Source organism: Ovis aries, chromosome 6 (genome assembly GCF_016772045.2).
Source record: "Ovis aries strain OAR_USU_Benz2616 breed Rambouillet chromosome 6, ARS-UI_Ramb_v3.0, whole genome shotgun sequence".
Classification (NCBI taxonomy): Eukaryota; Metazoa; Chordata; class Mammalia; order Artiodactyla; family Bovidae; genus Ovis; species Ovis aries.
This window is the reverse complement of record NC_056059.1, coordinates 68,539,751-68,567,737: the sequence shown is the minus strand read 5'-3', so window position 1 is coordinate 68,567,737 and position 27,987 is coordinate 68,539,751. Positions and strand designations below refer to the sequence as shown.

General features: G+C 41.3%; 1 protein-coding gene, 1 long non-coding RNA gene and 1 pseudogene across 2 annotated transcripts; 2 read left to right on the top strand and 1 right to left on the bottom strand.

Moving 5' to 3' along the window:
* Positions 1–11: 11 nt before the first annotated feature.
* Positions 12–27,986, top strand: SGCB (sarcoglycan beta). Its single transcript, XM_012179963.4, has 6 exons — positions 12–65; positions 9,399–9,608; positions 17,740–17,925; positions 18,659–18,850; positions 19,168–19,299; positions 24,444–27,986. Exons 1-6 carry the CDS (start codon positions 33–35, stop codon positions 24,645–24,647), a joined length of 957 nt encoding a protein of 318 aa, XP_012035353.2. The 5' UTR covers positions 12–32; the 3' UTR covers positions 24,648–27,986.
* LOC132659951 (ATP synthase subunit ATP5MJ, mitochondrial-like) lies at positions 9,542–14,058 on the top strand (annotated as a pseudogene).
* LOC132659952 (uncharacterized) lies at positions 11,612–16,231 on the bottom strand. Its single transcript, XR_009601041.1, has 3 exons — positions 16,075–16,231; positions 15,342–15,442; positions 11,612–11,872 (listed from the first exon to the last, which is right to left on the bottom strand). It is a non-coding gene; the product is annotated as an uncharacterized LOC132659952 (long non-coding RNA).
* Position 27,987: the final 1 nt, after the last annotated feature.

The window sequence follows — 27,987 nt, the reverse complement described above, 5'->3', positions numbered from 1 at the left end:
GGGAGGGCGGCAGAGCCGGCGGGCGCGGGAAGATGGCGGCGGCGGCGGCGGCGGCCGCGGAGCAGGTCTGTGAGCCCCGCCGCAGCTCGGGGCTGGAGGGCCGGGGGAGGCCGGGGTCCTGCCGGTGAGGTCCTCCTTAGGACCGGCCGGCGGGGGCTGGGGTGCGAGGGCGGGCTCCGCGGGGCGGGGCGGGGCGGGAGCTGTCCGCAGCCCGGGATGCTGGCGAAGGCCGGGCGGGACCCCGGGCAAGGGGCTCCGGGGCGGATAAGGGGGAGCCCTCCGCGGGCTCCCGGCCTGGCCTGGCTGTCCCTCGGCGGGGTCTGGAAGGGCGCTGTCCTGCAGGCCCGGGATGGGGTCGAGGCAGCCGGGAGCCTCCTCCGCCAGGACGTACTGGGGACATGCCTGCTCCGTGGCCAGCGAAGATGCGGGTAAAAATAACCCCAGCCGACGAGCCGCCAGCCTCCCCTGATACCAGCCAAGAAACAGTCAGCTGTTGTTGGGTATCAGCTTGCGGCCACTTCTTGTGTGCCATCCCCCTGGGCTGACAGCCACGTTTCTCCTCCCGCTTTGGTTCTGGAGACTAAGTCACAATCAGTATAAGACTGTCTCCTATCCAGTTGGTTTAAAATCATTTTTTAAAAATCCTTTATCAAGTATTTCCTAATCTGCATTGTGAACTTGTAACTTAGAATAGCTTAAAAGGCTATTTTCTTCCCCCAAAGCAGGCTATACATTATGTACACATTTACACACACACAAACACACACACATACACACACTCCTGTAGTTACTAGGGTGATTTGTTATAATAAAAATAATTTTGATAGTCTCTCCCCCCGCTTAACTATTATTTCCCTTTAAAAATAAACTGTGGTAGGATAGTTGCTTTGGAAAAGTCTCATTCTTCAGCATTGTTGAAAAAAATAAATGAGCCAAGTAGCCAACATTCTGTTTCCAGAAAAATCTTGTCTGAAAGTAATTAACTGCTTTTAGAGACATAGTAGGTAGATATCACTGGAACAGTCATGCTGAGCACCATGAAAAATAAAAGACATGACATCTGCCTTCAAAGTTAAAGTCAAACTGCCAGATAAATGCAGAAAAATCAGCTAAAGATGGTAGGCAAGCTACAGGACCTAACAACAAAATGTAAAGGAATGAGTGAAATTGAAAGGAGACAAAGCTTCTTGCAGTTGTTGAGACTGAAATTGTCCTTTGCTTCTGTGATTTCCCTCCTGAATTATCAGCGCCTGTTTTTAGATGGTTCTTTTTTCATGTGCATCACCTGTTGATACTCTTGGAAGTTCCAACTAGTTTCTGTCTTGCTTTACACAAAGACTGGGTAATCTGATCCATCCCTTATTCTCCACTTCAGAGTTAGGTATTTATGTCTCCAGTCTGAATTTAACTGAATTTTCCATGGGCACCCCAAACTCAGAAATTTTTAATGGTGAATGGTGCATTACACTTACCATTAAAAGGGCTCCATTCACTTGGTTTACCTTGCCACAAGCAGGACTGGCTCAAGGGAGCTCAGAATGGACCCACCTTTGGGTTAATGCTCTGCTCTCCCAGGCTTGGTACTTGAGCAGAGAACCTCACATTTTCTTTTTGCTCTAGACCCCACAAATTATGTATCAGGCCCTATTTGGGGGTCATCTTAGATCCCCCTAAGTAACACTCACATCCAGTCAATCACCAGGTCCTTTCAGTTCTGCCTCTTAAGGACTCTCCCAAATCTTGATGTGCAGTGTCAAAATTCAGTCAAGCCCTCATTTGAACTGTTAGGGAAACCTGCTGTTGATATCTCCATCTCTAAGTTCATCTATTCCAGTTCAACTCTTCTTGGTTTAATTTTGCTATAATGCAAATCTGTATCACTAACCTATTTTAAATCCCCATTGCCTTCAGAATAGGGTCTGTCATTCTTGATGTGGTACTTATATCTACTCATTTATTGATCCCTAACCACATCTTGGGGCTTCCCAATGGTTCAGTGGTCAGGAATCTGCCTGCAAAGCAGGAGACCCAAGTTTAATCCCTGGGTGGGGAAGATCCCCTGGAGGAGGGCATGGCAACCCACTCCAGTATTCTTGCCTAGAGAATCCCATGAACAGAAGAGCCTGGCGGGGTTCAGTCCATAGGGTTGCAAAGAGTCGGACATGACTAAAGAGACTTAGCATGCAAGCACAACCACATTGCACTTCTTATTTTGTCCTATTTGTATCCTCATCTCCTTCACCATCCATATAAAATTACCAACATTAGTTTGCACAAGATGACCTCTACTCAGTTTCGTGATGTTTCCTCTGCCTGGAATGCCTTTCTCTGTACTTTACTTGGCTAACTTCTGTTTGTCCTTCAATGTTCAACTGAAGCCCCAGCTTTTTTGAAGAATCTTCAACTGATGACCTTACTTGATAAGTCAAAGGGTATTATTCCTCTTATGCACTCTTTTCAGTTTCATTGCTTTACGACTGTACTTGCCATGTTGAACTGTAATTGCTAGTGACTCCATCTATCTACTCTGCTGGCTCATAAGTAAGTTTGTTGAGAGTAGGTGCTATGCCTTGCACGTCTTGGTAGTCTGGAATATCTGGCATATAGCAACTCATCAGTAAATGGTAAGTGCAAAGAATGAAATATACTGATGTACATGAATTGACAGAGAAAAGTAACGAATTCATCCCAGGAAGGTAAGATTTGCCCTGTCTTTCTCTTATGTAGTCCCGTATTCAGATTCTGGCTAAGAGTGCTAAATTGCCCATCTGACATCACTGTCATAATCCTATACTGGATCTGTGAAAATTAGAAGCAAATTCACTTTCCCTAAGATATTCTACTTCCTCTGGCCAAAAATCTACCAAAATACAAATTCAACTCTAAAATGTTTGCAGTGTCGACAAGCCCTCATAGTTTCTGCACCTCGCGTGGATACACAACCTACATGACTGTATTCAGCAACTTGTTTTGTGTTAAACCTGTTGAGTAGATTGAATGATCTTCTACAAAGCCTTTCTTACCGCTTCAGTTCAGTTCAGTTCAGTCGCTCAGTTGTGTCCCGACTCTTTGTGACTCCGTGAACCACAGGACGCCAGGCCTCCCTATCCATCACCAACTCCCAGAGTCCACCCAAACCCATTTCCATTGAGTCAGTGATGCCATCCAACCATCTCATCTTCTGTTGTCCCCTCCTCCTTCTGCCCTCAATTTTTCCCAGCATCAGGGTCTGTTCAGATGAGTCAGTTCTTCACATCAGGTGGCCAAAGTATTGGAGTTTCAGCTTCAGCATCAGTCCTACCAATGAACACCCAGGACTGATCTCCTTTAGGATGGACTGTTGGATCTCCTTGCTGTCCAAGGGACTCTCAAGAGTTTTCTCCAACACCACAGTTCAAAAGCATCAATTCTTCAGCGCCCAGCTTTCTTCACAGTCCAACTCTCAAATCCATACATGACCACTGGAAAACCATAGCCTCTACTAGACAGACCTTTGTTGACAGAATAATGTCTCTGCTTTTTAATATACTGTCTAGGTTGGTCATAACTTTCCTTCCAAGGAGTAAGTGTCTTTTAATTTCATGGCTGCAGTCACCATCTGCAATGATTTTGGAGCATCTATTTCTGGTTTATTGACTCTGCCAAAGCCTTTGACTGTGTGGCTCACAATAAGCTGTGGAAAATTCAGAAAGAGATGGGAATACCAGACCACCTGACCTGCCTCTTGAGAAACCCGTATGCAGGTCACGAAGCAACAGTTAGAACTGGACATGGAACAACAGACTGATTCCAAATAGGAAAAGGAGTACGTTAAGGCTGTATATTGTCATCCTGCTTATTTAACTTATGTGCAGAGTACATCATGAGAAACACTGGGCTGGAGGAAGCACAAGCTGGAATCAAGATAGCCAGGAGAAATATCAATAACCTCAGATATGCAGATGACACCACCTTTATGGCAGAAAGTGAAGAAGAACTAAAGAGCCTCTTGATGAAAATGAAAGAGGAGAATGAAAAAGTTGGCTTAAAGCTCAACATTCAGAAAACTAAGATCATGGCATCCGGTCCCATCACTTCATGGCAAATAGATGGGGAAACAGTGGCTGACTTTATTTTTCTGGGCTCCAAAATCACTGCAGATGGTGATTACAGCCATGAAATTAAAAGATGCTTACTCTTACTGCTTGGTGAAGTTTAAAAAATTTTGTCTGCCACATTACCCACAGTGATTATTCTTGTCTTTTTCTGTTTTCCATAAGCCCTCAACCAGCCTGCTATCCCTGCAACCACAGTAAGATTCCAGCTGCCCTCTCCACTCTTTATTGAGAGATGACCTTGCCTTTAATATCCCGAGGAAAAATAGAAATGGTTTCTCTTCCTGGTGTGAACTATTTGAATGAAGTGGGAGCCCACCTTTTAAGACTCTTCTGTACATTCACTTTCTTTCCTGTCTCCTGGAGGATCTTATTTCCCTCATTACTCTGCCCTACTCTGAGGTATCTGGTCTTTGTCCTTCTTGGCATGTTTCCCTCTGCCATCAAACATGTGAGTCTTCCTACAAATTGTTGGAGGGAAGGGACAGAAAGATCCTAACAACAAGAACAAGCACAGTTTTCCTCTGACAGTACATAATTCTTTAGTTACAGTCTTCTCTCTTAAAATAAATGTACACTTGCTGGCATCTTTTCAGGACTATTTCTGCTAACAGTTTGCTACTCAGAGTTTGAAAGTCACAGAGGCGATTGTTACCATATTAAGTTCAGCAGTGCTGCACATCCTTAGTTTTCTTGTATCTCTTATTTTCCATTGTTCCTGCACAAAGTTTTGCAAGAGTACTTCCTTGGCTCTTTGTTCTTTTGCTCTATACAAGGGGTCCCTGACTTCCAGGACCCAATGCCTGACACTCCGAGGTGTAGCTGATGGGCTAATAATGGAAATACAGTGCGCAATAAATGTAATGCCCTTGAGTCATCCCCAAACCATCCCCCTACACCCCAGTCTGGAAAAATTGTCTCCCATGATACCGATCCCTGGTGCCACAAAAAGGGTTGGGGACCCCTGCTTCACGTTGGTTTTTTTACAGTAGACCAATATTAGTCTCACAGATTTAATTTACTTTGAAGCTGAAGATTCTCAAATTTGTCGAGTCCTGACTGACCTAATATCTCATGCCGTCTTTCTCATTGCCTTTGAGGCATGCGGTCATTTCTCGTTCAGTTCAAATGCAGCATATGTAAAATCTCCCTGCTTCTTTCCCCATGTTTAACTAGTCACCATTCAGTAAACGTGAGGGCCTTTTTTTTTTTTTAAACCTGGCTACAAATTCACTCAATTCGTCTCTTGACGTCTGTTTTTAATTTCTCCTTTTTCATCCCACCTGTTTTAGGCCCTCAGTACCTCGGGTTTCCCTTACGACAACATCCCAGCAGCCTGCTGCTGCTGCTAACTTACTTCAGTCGTGTCCAACTCTGTGCGACCCCATAGACGGCAGCCCACCAGGCTCCCCTGTCCCTGGGATTCTCCAGGCAAGAGTACTAGAGTGGGTTGCCATTTCCTTCTCCAATGCATGAAAGTGAAAAGTGAAAGTAAAGTCGCTCAGTCGTGTCTGACCCTCAGCGACCCCATGGACTGCAGCCTTCCAGGTTCCTCCGTCCAGGGGTTTTCCAGGCAAGAGTACTGGAGTGGGGTGCCATTGCCTTCTCCGATCCCAGCAGCCTACTTGCTAATATTCTCCTCTTTCCTGTGTCTCCTGCAAATACTCACATATTTAGCATCAAACATATATCGTTCATATTCAGAGACCTCTAGTGACTCGCCAATAAACAGATGTAAAGACTAGAATTTGTTCACAGGTGTCCCAAAACTTCCACAAGTTCCTGTCCTCCTCTTCCACCTTGATCCTTCCTGCATTGCCAGATCTGACCCACCTGCTCCTTCTGGTTTCCCTGACAACTCCAAGCCATGCTGTCTCTTCTCCTATGAACTCTACAGCATGTATTGTCTGTACTATTGATTTTGGCATCGGAGCATACAGAATACGTTACTGCGTTGCTAACTATTCTGTGTACCCAAATCACATTTGTAATATCTGGAGGATAAGGATCTTGTCCTGTGTTTCTTTTGTATTCCTATGTATGGGATTAATGTTAAAGCGTAAAGGGCTTAAAAAATGCTTATTCAATAAATTAATTATCCCAAAGCTCTCAAAAATATGAAAGTTGGGCAGTAAGCGTTTCTACTCCTTCCTTTTATGTTCATGATATACCAAATAATCACCTACAATGTCATTCAGCCGTAGTCAGAGGTTCTCAAATTTTTTGGTCTCCAGTTCTCTTTATATTCTTCAAAATGAAAATCCCAAAGAGAACAAGCTGTGGGTTTGTAGGGGAAATCAAGAGAAATTAAGTCTGAAGGAATCTCTGGTATCTAAAATTATTAGATGTACTCATTTCAGTAAAATATCATTGAGTGCCTTGTTGTTGTTGTTCAGTCGCCAAGTTGTGTCTGACTCTTTGGGACCCCATGGACCACAGCATGCCCGGCCTCCTGTCCTTCACGAACTCCCGGAGCTTACTCAAACTCATGTCCATCGAGTCCGTGATGCCATCCAACCATCTCATCCTCTGTTGCCCCCTTCTGCTGCCTTCAATCTTTCCCAGCATCAGGGTCTTTTCCAGTGAGTCAGCTCTTCACATCAGGTGGCCAAAGTACTGGAGTTTCAGCTTCAACATCAGTCCTTCCAGTGAACACCCAGGACTGATCTCCTTTAGGACGGACTGGTTGGATCTCCTTGCAGTCCAAGGGACTCTCAAGTCTTCTCCAACACCACAGTTCAAAAGCATCAATTCTTCGGCGCTCAGCTTTCTTCACAGTCCAACTGTCACATCCATACATGACCACCGGAAAAACCATAGCCTTGACTAGACGGACCCTTGTTGACAAAGTAACATCTCTGCTTTTTAACATGCTGTCTAGGTTGGACATAACTTTCCTTCCAAGGAGCAAGCGTCTTTTCATTTCATGGCTGCAATCACCATCTGCAGTGATTTTGGAGCCCCCCAAAATAAAGTCTGTCACTGTTTCCACTGTTTCCCCATCTATTTGAGCTGAAGTGATGGGATCAGATGCCATGATCTTAGTTTTCTGAATGTTGAGCTTTAAGCCAACTTTTTCACTCTCTTCTTTCACTTTCATCAAGAGGCTCTTTAGCTCTTTGTTTTCTGCCATAAGGATTGTGTCATCTGTATATCTGAGGTTATTGATATTTCTGCCAGCAATCTTGATTCCAGCTTGTGCTTCATCCAGCCCAGCATTTCGCATGATGTACTCTGCATATAAGTTAAATAAGCAGAGTGACAGTATACAGCCTTGACATACTCCTTTCCCTACTTGGAACCAGCCTGTTGTCTTATGTCCATTTCTAACTAGGCCAGAACGCTGGAGTGGGTAGCCTGTCCCTTCTCCAGGGGATCTTCCCAACCCAGGAATTGAACCCAGGTCTCCTGCATTGCAGGCGGATTCTTTACCAGCTGAGCCAGATGGGAAGACAGAAAAATCATAACTTTGACTATGTGGACCTTTGTTGGTGAAGTGATGTCTCTGCTTTTTAATATGCTGTCTAGGTTTGTCATAGCTTTTCTTCCAAGGAGCAAGCGTCTTTTAATTTCCTGGCTACTGTCACCGCAGTGACTTTGGAGCCCAGGAAAATAAAATCTGTCACTGTTTCCACTTTTTCCACATCTATTTGCCATGAAGTGATGGGAGCAGATCCCTTGATCTTAGTTTTTGAATGCTGAATTTTAAGCCAGCTTTTTCACTCTTGTCTTTAACCCTCATCACGAGACTCTATTTCCTCTTTGCTTTCTGCCATTAGAATGGCATCATCTGCATTTCTGAGGTGGTTGATATTTCCCTGGCAATGTCCACAGCACAGTGGTTGCTGTACGGAAACTTAATGTAGCCAGTGGGCTTCCCTGGTGGCTCCGCCTGTCAGTGCGAGAGACTCAGGCTTGACCCCTGGGTCAGGAAGATCCCCTGGAGAAATGGCAGTTTTCTGGAAATGGCAATCCACTCTAGTATTCTTGCCTGGGCAGTCTCATGAACTGGGCAGCCTTGTGGGCTATAGTTCACAGGACCTCAAAAGAGGTGGACATGACTCAGTGACTAAACAGCAAATGTTAATCAGTACAGTTCCTTCATGGTAGCTTAACCTATACACTAGTGAATGAGTTGTAAAAATAAAAACTTTTCATGGCATAAAGTATCACAGTCATATATCCTTTTTAAAAAGCCAGTGATATGGGATGATCGGCTGATAACCAGTTTCTCCAGTTAAGAGACAGAGAGACTGTACATAATATAATTCTTTAAAAACAGTAAGGAAATTGTTATTAATTTTATATTAACTCTTACCTTATGTATCTACATGTTTTATATATTCATAGCAAATCTTTTTCTTACTTTTTCAGTATTTCATCTGCAAGTTTTTTTAAATTGTTGAAAATCTCCGAAATTTTTTCCAATACGTTTGTTGAAAAAAATCTGCATATAAGTGGATCCAAGCCATTCAAACCCATTTTGTTCTAGGGTCATGTGCACATTCATGAGAGAAGAGTAAAAAAAAGAAAACAACATCATAGTGGGTTTCTTTTGAAAATGATTTTCACCCTCCAGACACTTGAAGGATTTCAAGGGACCTCTCCATGGTTTCCTAACCCATACTTTGAAAACTGCTGGTCTAGGAGAATACTAACTTTAGCCAACTGGAGTGATAAGTAAAGTGTATTAGCCTTTTAAAATTATTTTCATGTAAATGAAATACATATATATATGGTTAAGCAGATCTTTATAAATCATTAATAAAAACAGTTCCACTGTAGAGTGTGTCTGTCAGCTCTCCCCCAAAATGAGCTGGCTGTTCACTCTAATGATGGTAGGACTATTCAAAGCAGATAGTGGAAGTCTGTTATCAGACTGTTATCTACAACCCTTCTCAGTACAGTTGTGTCCCTGCTTGGAGCCTGCAACTCAGCATGTGCGTGCATGCATGCTAAGTCACTTCAGTTGTGTCCAACTCTTTGCAACCCTTTGAGCTGTAGCCCACCAGGCTCTGTCAGTGGGGATTCTCCAGACAAGAATACTAGATAGAGTGGGTTGCCATGCCCTCTTCCAGAGGATCTTTCCAACCCAGGGATCAAACCATGTCTCCTGCATTGGCAGATGGGTTCTTTACCACTAGCGTCACCTAGGAAGCCCCAGTGCAACATGACTTGAGGTTTATTAGTAGAAAATGTATCACTAACCAATTTAGCTTTCTTTCCTTATGAATTTGCACCTAACAAATAATGCATCCAAAATAGAGAGTATAGCTGCTCCACTGTGTTGTATTTTGTTTTTAGCAAAGTTCCAATGGTCCTGTGAAGAAGTCCATGCGTGAGAAGGCTGTTGAGAGAAGGAATGTCAATAAAGAGCACAACAGTAACTTTAAAGCTGGCTATATTCCAATTGATGAAGATCGCCTCCATAAAACGGGACTGAGAGGGAGAAAGGGCAATTTAGCCATCTGTGTGATTATCCTCCTGTTTATCCTGGCTGTCATCAATTTAATTGTGAGTATTTAGCACAGAGTATTTTCTTAACTGTTTTTAGTGAAATCATGGGAAAGAATCTGCCTGCAATGTGGGAGACCCAGATTCAGTCAGTGCCTCAGTTGGGACGATCCCCTGGAGAAGGAAATGGCAACCCACTCCAGTATTCTTGCCTGGAGAGTTCCATGGACAGAGGAGCCAGTCTACAGTCCATGGGGTTGCCAAGAGTCAGACACAACTGAGCGACTAACACTCTCCGACCTCACTTTTTTGGCATTCAGCTTCACTGTGCTCTGCCTCTACTGCATTGTTCACAGGTTGAAGGTTTCTGGAAGCCTTGTCCCAGGCATGCCTGATAGTGCCAGGCATGGCAGCATGCTCACTCTTTCCAGCAGCATCTGCTCAGCTCAGTCTCCTTGTCACAGTTCAGGAACTTTCACTGTATCTCAGAGTTTTCCTCATTATTATATTTCTTATGATGATCTCTGACCAGTGATCTTTAATATTACCATTGTAATTTTGTGGGGTTCCCACTATCCCCATCCGTAAAAGATGGTGAATTTAATTGATAAATGTTGTATACATTCTGGTCGCTCCATCCACTAGCCCTTCCCCCCTTTCACTCTTTCTCTCCCTCTACTTGAAGTAAAGTGAGGTGAAGTCACTTGGTCATGTCCGACTCCTGTCACGCTTGTCTGTGCATGGGATTTTCCAGGCAAGAATACTGGAGTGGGTTGCCATTTCCTTCTCCAGGGGATCTTCCCAACCCAGGGATGTAACCTGGGTCTCCTGCATTGCAGGCAGACTCCTTACTGGCTGAGCCATTCTCTAAGTGGCCATTCCCATGGCCTCTTAAGTGTTCAAGTGAAAGGAGGAGTTGCAAGTATCTCTCAGTTTAAATCAAAAGTTAGATATGATTAAGCTTAGTGAAGAAGGTACATGACAAGCTGAGATCAGCTGAAAGCTAGGTCTCATGCCAAACACTTAGACAAGTTGTGAATGCAAAGAAAAGCTTCTTAAAGGAAATTGAAGGTCCTACTCTAGGGAATTCCTTGGTGGTTCAGTGGTTAGGATTTGACGCTTTGACTGTCAAAGTGCCAAGTTCAATCCCTGGTCGAGAAATTAAGATCTCACAAGCTTTGCAGCACAACAACAACAAAAAACTTAATTCCTATTCTAGAGAACACATGAATGGTAAGAAAACAAAATAGTTTTATTGCTGATACAGAAAAAAGTTTTACTTGTCTGGATGGAAGATCAAACCAGCCACAAAATTCTCTTACGTCAAAGCCAAATCCAGAGTAACCAACACCTTTCAATTCTATGAAGGCTGAGAGAGGTAAGGAAGCTGCAGAAGTTTGAAGCTAATGGAGGTTGGTTGATGGCGTTTAAGAAAAAAGGCTCTCTATAACATAAAAGTACAAGGTGAAATAACCTGTGCTGATATAGAAGCTGCAACAAGTTATCTAGAAGACCTACCTAAGATCATTACTGAAGGTGACTTCACTAAATGACAGATTATCAATGCAGACGGAACAGCCTTATATTGGAAGAAGATGCCATCTAAGACTTTCTTAGCTAGAGAGGAGAAGCCAGTGCCTGGCTTCAGAGCTTCAGAGGACAGGCTGATTCTCTTGTTAGGGGCTGAGACAGCCAGTGACTTTAAGTTGCAACCAGCGCTTATTTGCCATTTGGAAGATCCTAGGGCCCTAAGAATTATGCTAAATCTTCTGTGTCTGGGCTCTGTAAGTGGAACAACCAAGTCTGGATAACTGCACACTTGTTTACAACATAGTTTACTGAATATTTTAAGCCCACTGTTGAGATTTGCTGCTCAGGAAAAAAAAGAAGTTTCTTTCAAAATGTTACTGCTCATTGATGATGCATCAGTCACCTAAGAGCTCTGATAGAGATGTACAGTGTTGTTTGTACTGTAGATATAGTGTTGTTTTCATGCCTGGTAACACAACATCCAGTCTGCAGCCCATCGATCAAGCAATAATTTTGACTTCCAGGTCTTATTAAGAAATACATTTATTTATTAAGAAAAAAGAAATACATTTTTCAAGGATAATAGCTACCATAGATAGTGACTCCTCTGATGGATCTGGGCAAAGTAAGTTGAAAAGCCTTTGGAAAGAATTCATTATTCCAGATGCCATCAAGACGCAATGGGGGTTTATGGGAAGAGGTCAAAATATCAATGTACACAGGAGTTTGAAAGAAGTTGATTGCAGTCCTTATGCTTGACTTTGAGGGGTCCAAGACTTCAGTGGATCAGGTAACTATAGATGTGGTAGAAATATCAAGATAATTAGAAGTAGAGCCTGAAGATGTGATAAATTGCTACCATCCCCCGATAAAGGATAAAGAGTTGCTTCTTATGGATGAGCAAAGAAAGTGGTTTCATGAGATGAAATCTCCTACTGAGGGAGATGCTATGAAGATTATGGACATGACAAAAGATTTAGAAGTGAAGTGAAGTGAAGTTGCTCAGTCGTGTCCAACTCTTTGTGACCCCATGGACTGTAGCCTACCAGGCTCCTCTATCCATGGGATTTTCCAGGCAGTAGTCCTGGAGTGGATTGCCATTTCCTTCTCCAGGGGATCTTCCCAACACAGGGATCGAACCCAGGTCTCCCGCATTGTAGACAGACGCTTTACCGTCTGAGCCACCAGGGAAGTCAAAGGATTTAGATTGTTACATAAAGTTAGTTGATAAAGCAGTGGCAGGTCCTGCACAGAGATGCTTCAAAGCCTTGTTAAGAATGTTTGGATCTCCATGAAGCCCTACTGTACCCACGTTTACCTGGAGATTTGGGTAGGCATGGCTTCATCATTTATAAAATCAGGAGTGCTGATAAAAGAGGTAAAGCCTTGAAAGCTTCCAGTCCTGCACCTGCTCGTGGTCATCATTAACCAGCTTTACTTGAGTGGGACGTAGGTCTGACTGTGTTGTGGGAACACAGGATGTTGTGTATGCTTGTAGCAGTGCTGCTGCTCTCGGGCATGAATAAATGTGCCTGTGAGGACCTCTCCCCCGCCACACACACACACCAGGATTTGAGAGGATTGGCTCCAATTTTGGAAGAAGTCCTACTGTAGGTAAAATGCTATCAGCTATGTGTACTACAGAAAAGTCATGAAAGGAAGAGTCAGTGCAGCAACTTCATTATCACCTTATTTTTAAAAATTGCCACAGCCACCCCAGCCCTTCAGCAGCCACCACCCCGATCTGTCAGCAGCCATGAAGTCAAGGCAAGACCCTCCACCGGTGAAGAGTTTATACTCACTAAGGGCCCAGGTGATAGCATTTTTTAGCAAAAAGGTATTTTTTAATTAAGGTATGTACATTTTTTTGGCCTCACCTCATGGCTTGCATGGAGAAGGCAATGGCACCCCACTCCACTACTCTTGCGTGGAAAATCCCATGGATGGAGGAGCCTGGTGGGCTGCAGTCCATGGGGTCGCTAAGGGTTGGACACGACTGAGTGACTTCACTTTCACTTTTCACTTTCATGCACTGGAGAAGGAAATGGCAACCCACTCCAGTGTTCTTGCCTGGAGAATCCCAGGGACAGGGGAGCCTGATGGGCTGCCATCTCTGGGGTCGCACAGAGTCGGACACAACTGAAGTGACTTGGCAGCAGCAGCAGCATGGCTTGCAGGATCTTAGTTCCCCGACTAGAGCTCAAACTCAGATCCTCAGCAGTGAGAGTGCTGGGTCCTAACCACTGGACCACCAGGTGTACCAACAGGATTCCCTGAAAGTTGTTTTTTGTTGCACACTTAATAGACTACAGTATAGTGTAACCTTAAGTTTTATATGCACTTGGAAGCCAAAAAAGTTTGTGTGACTTGCTTTATTACAATATTCACTTTATTGCTATTATCTGGAATCAAACCCACAATATCTATGAAGTATGCCTGTATATGTTTTATCTCATACTGAATTTTAATGAATATTTTCTCTATGAAAATCTAGTGTGCTAATATTGCCATCATCAACTTAAAAAATAGCCACAACCTAAAAGTTGTGAATTATGTTTTATTCTGTGGGTATTTTTAGAATTTCAAACCTTTAGGACTTCAGACCCGGTAGACAGCATATCAGTTGACCCTGAGAGAACTGCTCTGAGGAGGTTAGGGGACGAGCCAGGTTATATAGAAGTTTTGCAACAAAGGGCTGGTAGTCTGAACATCAAAAGAGTATAGTTAATTAAAGGAAGCCAGATATCCCAGGTTAAAGAATTTATCAATTTTCTGTGCATGGAAGATGCAAGAATCTGAGTTTGCTGGAATCATTGCTTTCGTATGCATCTCAGCTATCTGGGGCCAGTGTCCTGTGTTTTTCACATCCTGAGCATCCCTGGGGCTCACAATAAGGATTGGTTGCAGTCTGATGGCTGGTATTCTCCATCCTAAGTGTCCTTGCTGTTGCTTCAGTTGTGTCTGACTCTGTGCGACCCCATAGATGGCAGCCCACCAGGCTCCCCCATCCCTGGGATTCTCCAGGCAAGAACACTGGGGTGGGTTGCCATTTCCTTCTCCAATGCATGAAAGTGAAAAGTGAAAGTGAAGTTGCTCAGTCGTGTCTGACTCTTCGTGACCCCATGGACTGCAGCCTATCAGGCTCCTCCATCCATGGGATTTTCCAGGCAAGAGTACTCAAGTGGGGTGCCATCGCCTTCTCCTAAGTGTCCTTAGGGCTCATCAACTCACATTGAAGGGCTGCAGTTGCTGATAACTGTGACATCCTTGTATACTGATACGGCAGGAAATACTTCATTTCTCACCATGTACTAATTTTACTTAGAAAAAAATGTTTATAGACTCTCTTCTTTAAACAGCTTAACTTTTAAAAGATTAGCATCAACTCAACAGAAGAGACCTTTCCCGAGATGATTTTATTGCCTTCATCTCTCGTAAAAATACACTCCTTCATGTTTTCTTTCAACTTTTCCCAAATTTACTTTTGCCTCCTCAGCTTAAAAATAGTGAACCTTGGATGCAGTAGACTAGTTTACACCAAGGTATGAGGAGTTGGTGTATTACCTTTTCCAAAGAAAATTGCTTTCTTAAAGAAGGAGACTTTTTAATAAATATTAATTTATTCATTTATTTGGCTGTGTCAGGTCTCAGTTGTAGCACATGGGTTTAGTTGCCCCGCAACACGCGGGATCTTAGTTCCTTGACCAGGGATTGAACTCATGTCCCCTGCATTGCAAGGCACATTCTTAACCACTGGACCACCAGGAAAGTCCCTTAAAGAAGACTCTTAACTCAAGGTTGAAACTATCTGAGAGTTAAATGTGAAACCCTCTGGCATGTGTGTGGACAGACGTTTTCAGAGAATGATTATTGGTATCCCTAACACCGATCATGAACATGGATGCCGCAGTTCTAAAGGGATTCCGTTTACTGTATTCTTTACTTCTAATACTCTTAAGTCAGTCCTTGTATTTTATATACATCCAAAACATTTGTGTCTAATTCTTCACTTAAATTAAAAGAGCTGAAACTGTAAGTAGCTTTACTAGGAGCACATGTTCTGAATTTATTTTATTGAAAAGTTATGGTTAAGATGGCAAAAAAAAAAAAAAAAGACATTTTTCATCCCCTTCTGCTCTAAAAAGTTCAACCTAAGGTTACAATGTCAAGAAGCAGAAATATCTTGGAAGAAAGCGGGAGGCAATCAGAATTCTAAATCATAATATTCGAAGACAAAAAGGAGGATGAGGAGTGGCAACTTACCAGAGAAGAGAAACTGCATGTTGGGGAGGGTGTTGCAGAGGGCATTGATGGAAGTGCCTTGCAGAATCCTAAAAAACCTCAGGAAGTGGAAGTACAGGTTCCTTGAAAAGCAGGAGTGAGAGGGAAACCAAAAACAGAGAGCATCTTTGAAAAATCCGTAGAAGGAGCCATGCGATCCCCAGCTCCGCTCCCCTTCCAGCCAGCAGTCACGGAGCTGCCTCTCCTCACCCTGTGCTGAACCAGACAGGATTCTTTCTGTCTGAGGGTAGGCATGGGTTTCCCTAGGAAAGCAGGGGAGTCCTGCACCCTGAGCCTTGAGGCTCCCTTATCCTCATCCCCCACCTCCAGCTCCCTGCACCAGGCTTACATTCTCTGGGCAAGATCTGAAGATGCTGACACTTGGCAGGTTCCCGTGAAAAAGCTACCTAAATCCCCTACTGTGAAGCCTGTCAGTTACTAGCCCCACCCCACACAGAGACCTCTCCATGAACTTTTTATAACCACTGTGTTAACTATGAACACAGAGCCACAGGGATCAGTAAATTTTTATGGAACGCTCCCAGAATTGAGAAATGATTGAGAACAAAAGCACCCAAACCACAGAGAAAATAGGAATTCAGGGAAATAGAGAAAATGTAGCAAATGACAGTAAAGTTAGATGTCTGGATAGGAAGCGGTGTACATATACACAATATCAGGGCTTCCTTGATAGCTCAATTGGCAAAGAATCTACCTGTAATGCAGGAGATCCAGTTTGATTCCTGGGTTGGGAAGATCCACCGGAGAAGGGATAGGCTGCCCACTCCAGTATTCTTGGGCTTCCCCTGTGGCTCAGCTGGTAATCTACCTGCAATGTGGGAGACCTGGGTCTGATCCCAGGGTTGGGAAGATCCCCTGGAGAAAGGAAGAATGTTATCAGATAAATCAAGAAAATTTGAAAACTGCTATTCTGGGTCCACGTGTGTGTGTTAAGTCGCTTCAGTCGTATCTGACTCTTCAACCCTAAGGACCGTAACCTGCCAGGCTCCTCTGTCCATGGGATTCTCCAGACAACAGTACTGAATGGGTTGCTATTTCCTACTCCAGGGATTTTCCCCACCCAGAGATTGAACTGGCATCTCTTAAGTCTCCTGCATTAGTAGGCAGGTACTTTATCACTAACACCACCTGGGAAGCCCATTCTGGGTCCAGCAAATGCCTAAAAAAGACTCACACCAAAGCTATCACTGTAAAATTTAAGAAGACCAGGAATAAAGCGAAGATCTTGAAATCTTCCAGATAATTTTTTTTTAAAGATTATATATAAAGAACACAAAATCAGATTGGCATCAGATCTTTCAAAAGCAGTGCTGGAAACTAGCAGGCAGGAAAGCAAGGGCTTTCAAAATTCAGACAGAAAATAATTTCAAATCTAGGAATGTGTGTCAAGCTAAACTATCAATCAAATGTGAAAGGTTATAGAGACATTTTCTTAGCCATGCTCAAAAAACATTTACTTTCCATACATTCTTCCTAAGGAAGCCATGGGTGACTGCTTTACTGAAAGGTACTAAACCAAGAAGGTTGAAGACAAGGATACAGCAAACTGGGTACCCTACCCTGGAGAAAGAAAAAGGAAGCTGTAGCGTGAAAGGGAAGGGAAAGCTCAGGATAACAGCTGTGAGGCAGACCCAGAACAGACTAGAGGCAGAAGATGAGGGTTCCAGAAAGAGTTCCTGGGAGAGGAAAAGAGAATACATTTTCTGAGAGGTTTGGACTTTGAGAACATTTTATTGAGAAACATTTTACAGAAATGTTGGAGAGTTTGAAAAGACTTAGTCTGGTATTCAGAGAAATTAAGCAAATGAGGGAAAGACAAGTGTTAAACTCTGAAAGACACAAAGCCCGAGAAAAGAACTGCCATCATAGTACAGTGTTTGGCTTGGTGTGAATAATATTTATATTGTCATAATGGCTGAGAATACTGAACATGGATGTAATGTGGGCTGGAGTTAGGGGAGAAGAAATAGAAGTGAGCTAAAATTCTCATCTGCTAAAACAGATTAATAGATAACAATCTAAAATTGATCAGTAAAGACATAACACACACATTATGTAGAAATATGGAGAGAAGTTCTAGACAAAAATAGCTAAAATTGCTTAAAGTGGACAAGATACAGAGGGGGGTGAAAGAAATAAACTCCTTCCTTTTTTTTTTAACTTTTAGTTACTTGTATATAATACCTTGATTAAAATAAAATTGGTTTTGTTTGTAAGTGGAAACCCAGTTTATGTGTTTATGTCGCTGATGAAACCATTTAGGAAGTTTAATCCTTTGGCAGCTGCCTTTTCTGTTTGCTTTCAAGTTGTGTTAAGAATGTATGCTACCTATCAACAGTGGGTTTGATTCCTATTTTAGATAACACTTGTTATCTGGGCTGTGATTCGCATTGGACCAAATGGCTGTGACAGCATGGAGTTTCATGAAAGTGGTCTGCTTCGATTTAAACAAGTATCTGACATGGGAGTTATACATCCTCTTTATAAGAGCACAGTAGGAGGAAGGCGAAATGAAAATTTAGTTATCACTGGCAACAACCAGCCTGTAAGTAACCATATTATTTGAGAAACATTAGAGAAAAACTCTTCGTAAAAACCTCAAGTTGATTGTTTGAAATGGATATTTTCCTTTAGAGAAAATTCATAATTATATTTGATAATACTGGCCTTGTAATCTATTAATATTCAGTACTTTCTTAATATTCTAGTTTTGTTTATGGTAACATTTTCTGGGATAGATATAATTACTGTAAGAATGCTTAGTTACTTGTTTTCTCCTCCATATGAAGAAACCATTTTATAAAGCACCTTCATCCCACCCTCGCCTTCCCCTACTGTGTCCAATATGACATTGTAAAGCAGTTATCCTCCAGTTAAAAATAAATTTTAAAAATCATCACCTTCCCAGGTTAGAATAACCTCTACTCTCTGGGTGTCTGGTAAGGAAATATGTCCATCTAGTCAGTGGCAACCCCTGCCGAGTGGCTAATATAACTGACCAGAACCTGAAGGAAGCATCCTTACTGGCCCTGCCCATCTTAGCTCTGGGTCCTTGTGCTCAGCAACCATCTGTTTTCTGCCAAGCATTACAGCACATAAGCATGTGAGCCCTCATTTGAAAGAACTCTTCTCCCAAGTGGGTGGAGGGAGTCAGAGAGGCAGTGAAGATTACTTGAAGTTAAAAGTCTGTTATTGTAGAGTTTTTGATAATGCTCTTGATGAATTTTGGATGCAGCCTTTTTCAAAAACGTATTCATGATGAAGTGTTTTTTCTGAAGATTGTTTTTCAGCAAGGGACAACAAAGCTCAGTGTAGAAAAGAACAAAACTTCTATTACAAGTGACATTGGCATGCAGTTTTTCGACCCAAGGACTCAAAATATCTTATTCAGCACAGACTATGAAACTCATGAGTTTCATTTGCCAAGTGGAGTGAAAAGTCTGAATGTTCAAAAAGCATCTACTGAAAGGGTATGGTTTATTTTATTTGCTTTATTAATGGAAGAGAATTACTGTCTAGAGTTACAAAGTGTGTATGGGGGGAGGCAGTTTTACTGATACAGTGCTGGGAAAGAATTAACTCCAAAATAGTGGAAAAGATTAGTTCTACATTTGTCATCAACTGGTTTGTGTGATCATTATCAAATCATCTCTTTACATCTATAAAATATGAATGAAAACACTTGCCTTTCATATTTTTTCATTGAAACTTCTACTCTTCTATCTCTAATAATAATTCTCACTTTAATTTAGAAATTCTTCATCACTATTTTTTTTTTAATTTTCAGATTACTAGCAACGCTACCAGTGACTTAAATATAAAAGTTGATGGGCGTGCTATTGTCCGTGGAAATGAAGGCGTATTCATTATGGGCAAAACCATTGAATTCCACATGGGTGGTAATATGGAGTTAAAGGCTGTGAGTATTTTTTGAATTTAAGTGAATTGCTAGATTCTTGGGTACATAAACTCATATTTGGAAAGTATAGTTATGAAAAATGATAGTGTATTTGTATTTTTTTGACATGGAAAGATGTTCACAATAGATTATGAAGTGGAAGTAAGTTGTAAAACAATGTGTGAAATACTTCATTTTTATTTTTCAGATTATATGTATGTTTATAAAAACCTGGAAGGTTATGCCAAAATGTCAACAATGGTTAGTTATGGCCAGCAGGGTAACAGATGCTTTTTATTTTATTTCTGCTTGCCTGTTACTTTCTAAAAAAATTTTTTTTGCATAATGATGCCTGTATTATTTCAAAAAGCAAGCAAACAAAAAAAAAACCTTCTTAAAGAATGTCAAAATAACTATCCATGCCCTGAAGTTTTTTTGGGTTTTTTCAGTTAAAGATATTTCATATCTCTTCCTGGGTTTTGTATCTAGTGATGTAAAAATCAATTAGTCAATATATAAAATGTTTTTATTTATACATCTATTTAATTGTAAAGGAAAAAGATTTTGTCTTTATTATACCTGTTGAAAAGCACAGTTTTCTTTGTGCCTCACAGACTATATCTGAACTTTAATAGGTATCATATTTCATGTAAGGGAGCCGTAAGTCCAAAAACATTTTACCTGTTTCATAATTCCGGTCAAAGTATATTTATTCAGAATGTCTTTCGGGCACCTGCTCTATGCTATCTAACTAAAGCTAATTAAATTTATCAAGCATTAAATAACAAAGATGAACTTAAACCTAAGGACTTACAAAGTAATTCTTTCCTTTAAAAAAATGGTTTTTTCACTTTCATAAATATGTTTTTCCTCTGAAGAACATGTACCAGTCTATAAATAGTAAATATGAACATAAAATGTGATTCTTATCAGAAGCTCAGTATCAGTGCTGAGTACTCTTTGTGTACCCTGTAGAAAGAAGCCATCCTTCTGAGAGAGTAATAGTGTCACAGAGGGGCTGCTGTTCTCCACATCAGAAACTCAGAAGCAAGAGCTGTGACTGATTTGTTTATACCCATTAGCAAATTACCTAAATCTTTTAATTTTTTCTACTCAAAAATTCTACCTGTTGTTAATGTGACATACTTTGAAATACACACACACACACACACACACACACACACACACACCCCAATATCTCCACAGTTAAAGAAAAAGAAGCCAGTGTTAAAAAGGTAATTAGCTTTATCTTTCAGCTAATATCAGAGGTTGGTTTTTAAGTGTGTGGCTAATCATTAGGAAGAATCTTATCAATTAAACTGCTTTTTTAAAAAAATGTGCTAAGACAGATATGCGATCACTTATATATGTAATCTAAGAAATAATACAAATGAATCTATATACAAAATAGAAACTGATTCATGGACATTGAAAACAAACATGGCTACTAAAGGGTAAAGAAAGGCAGGCAGGGAGAGAGAAATTAGTGTGGGATTAATAGATACAAATTACTATACATAAACTAGACAATAAGGATTTACTGTATGGCACAGAGAACTATATTCAAAATCTTGTCATAACTTATAATGGAAGATAACCCAAAAAAACAGATGTGTGACTGAATCACCTTGCTGTACACCTAAAACTAATACAACATTGTAAATTAACTGTTCAGTTCAGTCGCTCACTCGTGTCCGACTCTTTGCGACCCCATGAATCGCAGCACACCAGGCCTCCCTGTCCATCACCAACTCCCAGAGTTTACCCAAACTCATGTCCATCGAGTCGGTGATGCCATCCAGCCATCTCATCCTCTGTCGTCCCCTTCTCCTCCTGCCCCCAATCCCTCCCAGCATCAGAGTCTTTTCCAATGAGTCAACTCTTCACATGAGGTGGCCAAAGTATTGGAGTTTCAGCTTTAGCATCAGTCCTTCCAAAGAAATCCCAGGGCTGATCTCCTTTAGGATGGACTGGTTGGATCTCCTTGCAGTCCAAGGGACTCTCAAGAGTCTTCTCCAATACCACAGTCCAAAGGCATCAATTCTTCAGCACTCAGCTTTCTTCACAGTCCAACTCTCACACCCATACATGACCACTGGAAAAACCATAGCCTTGACTAGATGGACCTTAGTCGGCAAAGTAATGTCTCTGCTTTTGAAAAGAGTAAGCGTCTTTTAATTTCATGGCTGCAGTCACCATCTGCAGTGATTTTGGAGCCCAAAAAAGTAAAGTCTGACACTGTTTCCACTGTTTCCCCATCTATTTCCCAGGAAGTGATGGGACCAGATGCCATGATCTTCGTTTTCTGAATGCTGAGCTTTAAGCCAACTTTTTCACTCTCCTCTTTCACTTTCATCAAGAGGCTTTTGAGTTCCTCTTCACTTTCTGCCATAAGGGTGGTGTCATCTGCATATCTGAGGTTATTGATACTTCTCCCAGCAATCTTGATTCCAGCTTGTGCTATACTTCCATTAAAAAAAAAAACAAAAAACCTGCTTTACAAATTTAAAGAAAGTAAAATTACATGACCACAAGATGGCAGCATTGGAACAAAATTTGAAAATTCCATATACTATCTCAATTCCATGTACTATCTCTGAAAGAGATTGGAATACCAGGCCACCTGACCTGCCTCCTGAGAAATCTGTATACAGGTCAGGAAGCAACAGTTAGAACTGGACATGGAACAACAGACTGGTTCCAAATAGGAAAAGGAGTATGTCAAGGCTGTATATTGTCACCCTGCTTATTTAACTTATATGCAGAGTACATCATGAGAAATGCTGGGCTGGAAGAAGCACAAGCTGAAATCAAGATTGCCGGAAGAAATATCAATAACCTCAGATATGCAGATGACACCACCCTTATGGAACAAAGTGAAGAAGAACTAAAGAGCCTCTTGAAAGTGAAAGAAGAAAGTGGAAAAGTTGGCTTAAAACTCAACATTCAGAAAACTAAGATCATGGCATCTGGTCCTATCACTTCATGGCAAATAGATGGGGAAATAAAATTTAAAAATAAAGCATTCTTTATTTTGGGGGGCTTCAAAATCACTGCAGATGGTGATTGCAGCCATGAAATTAAAAGATGCTTGCTCCTTGGAAGGAAAGTTATGACCAGCCTAGACAGCATATTAAAAAGCAGAGACATTACTTTGTCAACAAACGTCCATCTAGTCAAGGCTACGGTTTTTCCAGTAATCATGTATGTATGTGAGAGTTGGACTGTAAAAAAGCTGAGTGCCAAAGAATTGATGCTTTTGAACTGTGGTGTTGGAGAAAACTCTTGATAGTCCCTTGGACAGCAAAGAGATCCAACCAGTCCATCCTAAAGGAAATCAGTCCTGAATATTCATTGGAAGGACTGATGTTGCAGCTGAAACTAATACTTGCCCACCTGATGCGAAGAGCTGACTCATTTGAAAAGACCCTGATGCTGGGAAAGACTGAGTGCAGGGGGAAGAGGGGACGACAGGATGAGATGGTTGGAGGACATCACCGACTCGATGGACATGAATTTGAGTAAGCTCCGGGAGTTGGTGATGGACAGGGAGGCCTGGCGTGCTGCAGTCCATGGGGTCGCAAAGAGTCGGACACGATTGAGCAACTGAACAACAACAACAACAACGTCACTAACATAATCAATTAACTGTTTCCATCACTTCATAATCAACTTTCTCTCATTGCTTTAAACACCCTCTATAAGCTGATGACTCTCAACTTTGGAACTTCTTTCTCCCCTGAACTAAGATTCATATATCCAACTGCCTTCCCACGTTTCCATTTCAGTGTCTAATAGGCATCTCAAACGCAGGACGTCTAAAAGTCTGCATATCCTCCCTCCCTCCCCAAACATGTATTTCTCTTAGTGTTCCCATCTTGGTAAATGGTGCCCATTGGTTCATCGGGCTCTACCTTCAGAAGGTGTACAGAGCCTGGCTGATGATCGCCACCTCCTCCACCATGGTGCAGACCACCGTCATTTCCTGCCTGCACTGCTGAAACAGCCTCCTCTTTCATCCCTGTACGCAATTCTCTATAAAAACAGCAGAGAAATCCTTTTTAAAAGATCATGTCACTTCTCTATTCAGAACCCTCCAAATGTCTTCCCATCTGATTGGGAATAAAATCCAAAGTCCATTCCCTGGCCCCATGTGTCTGGCCCCTGGTTCTTTTGGTGACTCACCTCCTTCAGCCACACTGGCCTCCTGTCTGTTCCTGGAACACAAGTCCTGAGTGCATATTGTTCTTTCCTTTGCCTTGTCACCCACATGCCCTTCTCCCTCATGTGACCCAGTTTCCATCAGACTGTGACCTTATCAGAGAGGCCTTCCTTGACCTTCCTCGGTAAAGTAGAACCACACCTGGTCACTCTTTCTCTACTTATCCTGACTTGCTCTTCTCAGATGATGATTGTTTTACCTCTTAAGATGTTTATTGTCTGCCCCTCCCCAGTAAAACATCAGTGTATGAGGGCTTGAACTTTGCCTGTTTACTGCTATGTACTCAACACCAAGAATAGTGTCTGACACACAGGAGACATTTAAAAATTAATCACTGAATGAAGGAAAAGAAAAGGGAAGAAGGGAGAGAGAGGAGTTCCAAAAGAGAAAAAGAGTCTGCAATACAATAGTGCTCCTGGGACAGTGGGCTTGAAGAGGAGAACTTCCAGGCAGTCTTCTTTGAGTATCTGGTCTTCAGAATTATATGGCTTGAATCTTCATTTATGGTGTTACCAAAAATCATTGGAAATTAAAATTACTTTTCTCTAAGAGAGAAACGTTTTCTAGTTTTTCTTTTTCTGTTCATTGTCAGAAACATCTCAATCAGACACTTGGTTAAAACTCTCTTAAGCAGTAGCAAATGAAAAAGATCTGAGACTCGATCAGTGTCAGTCTTATGTGCACTTAGGAATTTTGATATAATTTTTAGCTAACAGAAATAAATTGTGTTAAGTGTATAAATACACCTTATGAACAGTTACTAAGTGGTCACTTGTCGAATTTTGATCGGTTTGGGGATTTTTTTTGTTGTAATTTTGGTCATGAGTTTACTCTATCTTACCACCTTCTATTCTTGCTCATATTTCAGTGAGTTTTGTTTATTATTTTTGTTCTGTCCCTTCTTGTGGGTGTAAATAAACTGTAATGATTTTTCTCCTGATAGGAAAACAGCATCATCCTGAACGGAACTGTGATGGTCAGCACGGCTCGCCTGCCAAGTTCCTCTAGCGGAGACCAGTTTGGTAGTGATGACTGGGTGCGTTACAAACTCTGTATGTGCGCTGACGGAATGCTCTTCAGAGTGCAGGTGACAGGTCAGAACATGGGCTGCCAGACCTCAGACAACCCCTGTGGAGACCCGTACTAGAAGAACCCAAGAGGACATCAGTAGATTCATAGTGTGACTTGACTTTTAATCTTTTTAAGAGGAGGCACGCATATCATGTTTTTACGGAGTTTGTGATAACTCATAATTATTTTCTCTGCAGTGCACTGCGGCATCTATTATGTAGTCTCCATGTTTAAGATAGTCTCAGAGAGCCTAAATTCTAATACGTTTCATTGAGTTGCACTGATCTTCAATTTACGGTTCTCTAAAATTATTGAGAGAAGTGAATATAATCAAAAGTAATCTTTAAAGAAGTATTTTTTTAATGCCACTGTTCCTGTCTAAAGGATAAAGGGATGAAGCAACTGTTTAGACTCACTGTAAGTAACTTTTGGTAACTAATGGGGATAGACCCACTTAAGATATTTAAAGGTACACCATCAATAAATGTTACATGTTCTGTCTCTTGGTTTCTAAGAGGAAAGAGAGATTTTTAGTGTATTACTTTCAACTATATTCCCACATACAAGTGAGGTCACTAAAGAGCTTCACATGTGGGAGATAGTAAGGAACTAAAGGTCCATCTCGTCACAGCGTTTTTCCAGTAGTCATGTATGGATGTGAGAGTTGGGCTGTAAAGCTGAGTGCTGAAGAATTGATGCTTTTGAACTGTGGTGTTGGAGAAGACTCTTGAGAGTCCCTTGGACTGCAAGGAGATCCAACCAGTCCATCCTAAAGGAAATCAGTCTGAATATTCATTGGAAGGACTGATGTTGAAGCTGAAACTCCAATACTTTGGCCACCTAATGCGAAGAGCTGACTCATTTGAAAAGACCCTGATGCTGAGAAAGATTGAAGGCAGGAGGAGAAGGGGACGACAGAGGATGAGATGGTTGGATGGCATCACCAACTCAACGGACATGAGTTTGAGTAAACTCTGGGAGTTGGTGATGGACAGGGAGGCCTGGAGTGCTGCAGTCCATGGGGTCACAAAGAGTTGGACACGACTGAGTGACTGAACTAAACTGATGGTTCCTTAGTTTTGCACTAGGAAGAAAATACTCAAGAGAATGTTCACTCATTAAATATTGATTTACTTGTTAAATACTGTGTTCGCAATGTGGTTGAAATGAAAGCACCATCTCAGCTTTAACTAGTAAATGATGATAGCTGTCACTTATTGAGCATCTTACACTGCTAGGCATTGTCCTAAGCATTGCACATGTAATGTCTAGTTCTCACTACAGACTCAAAAGCAGATGGTATCCCAGTTGACCCATTTAGGAAACTGAGGATTAGAGAAGTTAAGAAACTTGCCTGAGGAAAGAACAGAGTTGAGATTGGAATTCAGATGTGATTCAAACCTAGATGGACCTGTTTCTAAATACCACATTCTTTTTATCACTATTGTACTGGATTTTTAGGTATTTAAAACTCAAGAAAGATGAACAGAGGCTAATTCAGACTTACCTATGCAGATAAGAATCAAAACAGTTGTGCTACTCTAGATAAAATCAATCTCATGTCAAATAACTGACCAGTCAATGTCAGATTTTAAAGCTTCTTAAGCCAATTCCCAAATATTATACTATAGAGAGGTCATAGTTGTGGGTTACCCCCATTCCCCAACTGGGGTGCCTGAATGGGTAAAGGGGTTGCCAAGATATGTATACCTCAGCCTTTGGGGTGGCATAGTGGGAGACCGGGAGGTCATGTCCCAGGTGAGCCCCGCTGGCCAGAGATGGCTGGTGAGTTTACCCCAGCGAGCCAGACAGATATTAACCTTTTTAATATGTGCCAAATCTTGAGAAGAGTCAGGAAGCACTGGACTAAAGGGCACTAATGCAGGAAGTAATACAAGTAATTTTTATGTAAGATGAGAATTGATCTTTGCTTCTAATGTCAGCACCCATTGTAATGATTTACAACCCTCAAGCCTGTTGATTTTTAATGTGTTTCATATTTGACTTAAAAGGAATTCTGGTATTAACACACATGCAACATCAGGAAGAGAGACTTCAAAGTAGTGTACCATAAAGTAGGCAGCAGAGATAAACCATAATCCCCATTTTGCATTTAATTATAACAGTATTCTGTCCTTGACACTTTGAACTATATAGATGAGAAAATCAGTATTGTCACAGTCTCTATGATAGAAAAACCAAACCAGAATACAGTAGAGAGCCTATTACTGAATACAGTTTTTAAGTGAAGAACAAAAGAGAGGAAGTGAAATTTATGCCCTCTGGGTATTGTTAGTTGTTGTGATATTCAAAACCCATATGAATATATTCAGTTTCATTTAATATCTGAATGATATTCAGAAAAAATCCATTGGAATTTTCATTCAGCAGCTCAGTATGTTTGTAAATTTTACATTCATTACATGTCTGCTTTATTTAGATTTGCTTTGCAGTTTTGTTTAGATAAATATTTTTACAAAAACCACAAAACACTGTGTTACAAAGTATTACTTATTGAATGTAATTCATGAAACAATCTATTTTTACTTCTCTGAGAAATAACTTGTTTTTGATACATTTCCATAAAGTGCTTTGGACATGAGAGAATATTTTGATATTTTTAAAGAACTGATTGTTAAGGTAACAGGTATAGTATTTTAGGACACTTTACAGGTAGCTTTTGCTTCTTCATCGAAACAGGCCTGGAAAATTCCCTGAGAAGCAGAACAAGAACAAACCATCCATTTTGTGTAACAGGAAAGCCTCAGCTACTCTTTCTTCCCATCAGATGGTATTTTTCTATAAACTGAATTCTTAACTCTGCCTCTTCTGATTCCTCCCCTGCATCAAGCACTGATACGACAGGCAACAGACGTAGGGTGAGCAGAGGACGAGTCAGACAAGATCCCAGGAAAATGGGGCATCCCACGCTTGTTTAAATAACTGTGCTCCTTTAGAGGTAGATGACGATGACGAGGGGGACAAATGAAGTGAAAGCAAGGTATTTAGAGGCTGTCTAATGGGCAGGTAGGAAGAATGCAAAACGGCACACAGTAGGGACTGTCTATGTGTTGTCTGTAACATTTAAAAATATACTTGTGTTCTTTTTGCATTATGAAAAAAACAAATGGTGTATGATAGTTTTGAAAGAACAATGAAAGTTCTACCTACTTTTGAGTGAGTTCTTTAAAAGAATGAGGATGTTACGGTGCTAAACTTGACAAAAGAGAGACCATTGGAATGCTAATAATTTTAGTAACCTCTTTTCAAAGCATTGAGGGGGCAAAGATTACAAATTATGCCATACAAAAATAAACATATAAATCTGTTTTGAGTTACTAATTTGACTTTCAGTTGATTTAGTTTGTAATAACTATTAATGACCTCTGTTTACAATAAAGATTCTATAAAATTGT